General features: G+C 35.2%; 1 protein-coding gene across 1 annotated transcript; it reads right to left on the bottom strand.

Moving 5' to 3' along the window:
* Nucleotides 1-223: 223 nt before the first annotated feature.
* Nucleotides 224-2986, bottom strand: LOC129579907 (UDP-glucosyltransferase 2-like). Its single transcript, XM_055470092.1, has 5 exons — nucleotides 1939-2986; nucleotides 992-1870; nucleotides 869-929; nucleotides 699-803; nucleotides 224-634 (listed from the first exon to the last, which is right to left on the bottom strand). Exons 1-5 carry the CDS (start codon nucleotides 2177-2179, stop codon nucleotides 349-351), a joined length of 1572 nt encoding a protein of 523 aa, XP_055326067.1. The 5' UTR covers nucleotides 2180-2986; the 3' UTR covers nucleotides 224-348.

Genomic DNA, 2986 nt, shown 5'->3' on the forward strand with positions numbered 1-2986 from the left:
GCAACATTTGAACACGGCACTTGCTAGATTACACCCTGATAAGGTGCGATGTAGCATTTTTTTGCTAGATTGCACCTTGAAAGTCTACTTTCAATTTATGTTATCACGGCGCATTATAAAAGTGATAAAGTAACGGTTATATTGTTTATTTGACTGAAATTCTTGTTGAAATGGCCATTCAAACCGCTGCTATTAAACAGCTGAACTGATTGCTCGAATCATATTTTATAAAACTTCCAAAAAAGAGAAATTTATTGCATAATCGTCGAAACAAAAAAAAAATTCCTTAATTCGATTTTAATTCATACATTTCTTTTCATAACGTAATATACATGATTTCCTTCAATTCTATGATTGTTTGACCTTGTGCGTTGATTTCGCGCCAAACAAAACAAATACTAGGGCTCTTATCAATTTAGTGAGCAAAAAGACACAGAAAGCGATAACACCACAAATGAATGCCCACACATCTAAATTATACAGCTTATAGAAAGGCAATTCGACGGCGACACTTCTCAAGTGTGGAGCACCTTTATTTTTGGCCACGTGCTTGACCCAAAACTTTCCTGTTTCCAATGGTGTTAGCGGCTGATCTCGGAATCTATCGGAAATTAGTTTCGCTTGCTCGGCATAACTGCAAATTGACGTCAAATATTTAGTGAAATTCCAATTTAAGTTACGCATATAATCGTGTTCACCTTGGATTACTGAGCACTTTATCAACAGCTGTCGTTATTTTGTCAGCCGTTAGCGATTGAATTGGTACGGATTGAGCATATCCTCTTTGTTGAGCCAAATACATACTGGAATAATGTGATATTTTAATATATCATAAACAATTTCCAAAATGCTATTTTTAATTCATTACTTCAGATATTGATCGAAAAAGAACGGAATTCCAACCAGTGGCTTGCCAAAGTGAACAGCCTCTGAAAATGGAACACATTGATTGCAAGCAAATCGTATATGGAATTCGAAATGTGTGTATTACCAGTTGTACTCAATAGGCCGCCATGAGTAACAAATAATTTAATATTCTTGTGTGCCAAAATCGATTGCTGGTTGAACCAAGATTCGACCAACACATCCGCTTCCTTGTGCGATGTAATGACGATGTGCTCATCACTCTTGATTAAAATTCTATAATTTGGATATGCTTTGAATGCATTTGTAATTGCGTTGAGCTTTTGTTCTGGCAACTTATTTATAAGAACATTTGATCCAAGTGACACAAAAATCGCACCATCTTTGGCTTCATCTAGAAATGTTTGTATTCTCAGAGCCAGCGGTTCGATTTCTTTCTGAATTTGCATGCCACCGACCTCAATCATATTCGGTGCATACGGCCGTGGTGTTCCGAGCGTCACATGAGTGTTCAACAGAACTAGCGACACATTTCGTCGGATTTCCTCCAGAGATGGCCAATTTTTTGCTTTTGGAAACAGGTGTTCCATTTGTTTTTGCTGATTAGGTATGAAATAGACCGGATGTACGATGTCTTCAAACCAAAACGACAATGAGTTGTACATTCGTTGCCAGAATGTCATTCGATCGGTGAAATGGTTAAGTGTAAATGGCACATAAGATGCAAATATTGGAGTTCCAACTAAATCAGTGGTCCATTTGTTGGCGCCAAATGCGGAGATTGCAACAATAGGCGCATTATAATGCATGCCAAGCCCAAGCAAAGCATCGTTAAGATTTGTTTCTACAACGACAACATCGAAATGTTGCTTGATTTTAAGGAAATCTTGCAGATTTCGACTGGAAACGGTCCACTTTGTAAAATTCATTCCCGCTTCATACCACGCAAATGTCATATCCCAAAAGAACAAATTCGCAAAGTCCATGAAATTATCTTTGGCCATATCTATCATGGAAAACAAACAATTTTAGTACACAGGCTTTTTCCAAGTATTTTATCAAATAAAATATTACATTTTTGTGTTTCTACCCAATTGTGCTCAAGAAACACTTCTTTATAGTTTTTGATTGGTGTTTTCTCTTTGAATGGACTGATCACAGTCACTTCATGACCATCTTCAGCTAATCCTTTCATTAAATTTTGACCTATGTAATAATGAGACCTCGATGGAATCGGAAGAATCGCCAAAAACTTATAACTGTCCACATTTTCGTTTAGGATATACAAAATTAAAAACACTGAGAACAACTTCATTTTACCCGAACTCAACTGATTGAAAACTCAACACGAAATAAGCAGTAGCTGTTGTGAAAGGGGCTTATAAATAACTACAAATAGTTTGATAAGAATATTCAATTAAGTGTGATTGAGTTGATAAGGTCGCCATCAAAGTCACGCGGAAAGTCAGCTGTGTTAATTTATCACTTCCTGAACCAAGTGAAGTGGTTTATGTTTAGTACTTGCGTCAAACGACTCCGGAAAAACACTTATTATTTGTAAACACAAAATCGAAATTTCGTTTGAAATCACCTTATTGTTTTTGCATTGAATTGATTAAAATATATCTGAGATGGTTGGGTCATTTCCTTAATGTCAAATGCAGAAGAAACGATTTTTCGGATTTCTCAAATGTTTCTTATAGAACTAATTTGGTAGCAAAAGAGCAAGTTTTGGCATTTTCACGTTTGGTGTGTTCGATAATAAAAGGAATAGCAAAATCTCAATTGAATTTTTTCACGCTTTCTTTTTATTGATTTCAATGTTTCACTTTTCCACCATGAATTTTATACAGACGTTGTTTCACCATTAACGCAAATCAAAAATATTATATTGTATAATACACTCAATTTCAGAATCTCATGTCGAGTGTAATTTTTCTTTCGAATCATACAACTTTTTTTTGTTATATTTTCTACGTATTAATACAATCCAATTAAAAATGTGTTCATCATTCTGACATTATTTGCACTTGTTTACATTTTGTCATCCATATATTTTTTTTATTCATACATACGCAACATTTGAACACGGCACTTGCTAGATTACACCCTGATAAGGTGC

Source organism: Sitodiplosis mosellana, unplaced genomic scaffold (genome assembly GCF_009176505.1).
Source record: "Sitodiplosis mosellana isolate CC-2019 unplaced genomic scaffold, AAFC_SMos_1.0 Smas_scaffold_6738, whole genome shotgun sequence".
NCBI lineage: Eukaryota > Metazoa > Arthropoda > Insecta > Diptera > Cecidomyiidae > Sitodiplosis > Sitodiplosis mosellana.

Coding starts and splice junctions, on each gene's coding strand:
- LOC129579907 (XM_055470092.1), bottom strand. CDS start 2,179: ATGAAGTTGTTCTCAGTGTTTTTAATTTTGTATATCCTAAACGAAAAT. Junction 1,871..1,938: donor TTGGGTAGAAACACAAAAAT/GTAATATTTTAT, acceptor TTTCCATGATAG/ATATGGCCAAAGATAATTTC. Junction 804..868: donor TTTTTCGATCAATATCTGAA/GTAATGAATTAA, acceptor ACATTATTCCAG/TATGTATTTGGCTCAACAAA.